This window comes from Cricetulus griseus, chromosome 5 (genome assembly GCF_003668045.3).
Source record: "Cricetulus griseus strain 17A/GY chromosome 5, alternate assembly CriGri-PICRH-1.0, whole genome shotgun sequence".
Classification (NCBI taxonomy): Eukaryota; Metazoa; Chordata; class Mammalia; order Rodentia; family Cricetidae; genus Cricetulus; species Cricetulus griseus.
The window spans coordinates 100,003,636-100,005,059 of NC_048598.1; the positions used below are offsets into that span (position 1 = coordinate 100,003,636).

Sequence of the window (1,424 nt, forward strand, 5' to 3'; positions counted from 1 at the left end):
TCTCATGAAATCTGTGGCATGTATAACCTCTTAGAGAAATGCCTCACTGTGAAACAGAGATTCCTAATCAGTAACAGCACTAGAGATGTCCTGTGAGGTGGCAAACCCGTGGGTAAAACTAAGAGATTTGTTTGCTCTAGAATGCAAATTAAATTGTTTATTCCTTCCAGCAATATCAATTTTCATGAATATTTCTCATGTTATCTTTTGTCACAGTCACCCAAAGCACATGGAGCCACGGAACAATACACGCCTTTTAGAATTTGTCCTATTGGGATTTTCACAGGACCCAGACCTGCAACCTGTTATATGTGGACTTTTCCTCTCCATGTACTTGATCACTGTAGCTGGAAACTTGCTCATTATTCTGGCCATCATCTCAGATGCCAATCTGCACACACCCATGTACTTCTTTCTCTCTAACTTGTCATTTGTGGACATTTGTTTTACTTCCACTACTGTCCCAAAGATGCTCGTGAATATTCAGACAAAGAGAAAAACCATTCGTTATGCAGATTGCATCACCCAGATGTACTTTTTTCTGGTTTTTGTAGAATTGGATAACTTCCTTCTGGCTGTAATGGCCTATGACCGCTATGTGGCCATCTGTCATCCCCTGCATTATACTAGTATCATGAACCGCAGGCTTTGTGGATTTCTGGTTCTGGTGTCTTGGATTGTGAGTGTCCTGCATGCCTTGTTACAAAGTATGATGGTATTGCAGCTGTCCTTCTGCACAGACTTGGAAATCCCACACTTCTTCTGTGAATTGAATCAGGTGGCCCAGCTCACCTGTTCTGATACCTTTCTTAATGATGTGGTCATGTATTTTGCTCTTGTCCTATTGGCTACTGTTCCTCTCTCTGGCATCCTTTACTCTTACTCCAAGATAGTGTCCTCCATACGTGCAATATCCACGGCTCAGGGGAAGTACAAAGCATTTTCTACCTGTGCATCTCATCTCTCTGTTGTCTCCTTATTTTACTGCACAGGCCTAGGAGTGTACCTCAGTTCTGCTGTGAGCCACAGCTCACAAGCAAGTGCAACAGCCTCTGTGATGTATACAGTGGTCACCCCCATGCTAAATCCCTTCATTTACAGTCTGAGGAACAAAGATGTAAAAAGAGCCCTGAAGAGGCTCTTAGTGGGGATACTATGAATGTTATCTTTACCCTGGGGTTGCAGATATCTTTACCTTTGCTGCAGTCACCAAAACTTAAAAGCCAGAAGCTTGGATTCTGGGATTAGATGGTAGAAGCAGAATATGTTTTATTTATTTTCTGGAGCTTGCACCAGCTGAGTCCAAGCTCAGCACCCGGTAAGAACCTTTGTTAACTTTCCAACTTGGTCTCACATGCAGCATTTGTTCCATCTGTTGTCACAGCTTCCCAATTATTCCAAACACCAGGTGGGAAATACTTGGA

General features: G+C 42.8%; 1 protein-coding gene across 1 annotated transcript; it reads left to right on the forward strand.

The window, feature by feature from the left end:
• Nucleotides 1-229: 229 nt before the first annotated feature.
• On the forward strand, nucleotides 230-1,159 carry LOC100769980 (olfactory receptor 1078). The gene has a single exon (XM_027419577.1). It carries the CDS (start codon nucleotides 230-232, stop codon nucleotides 1,157-1,159), a length of 930 nt encoding a protein of 309 aa, XP_027275378.1.
• Nucleotides 1,160-1,424: the final 265 nt, after the last annotated feature.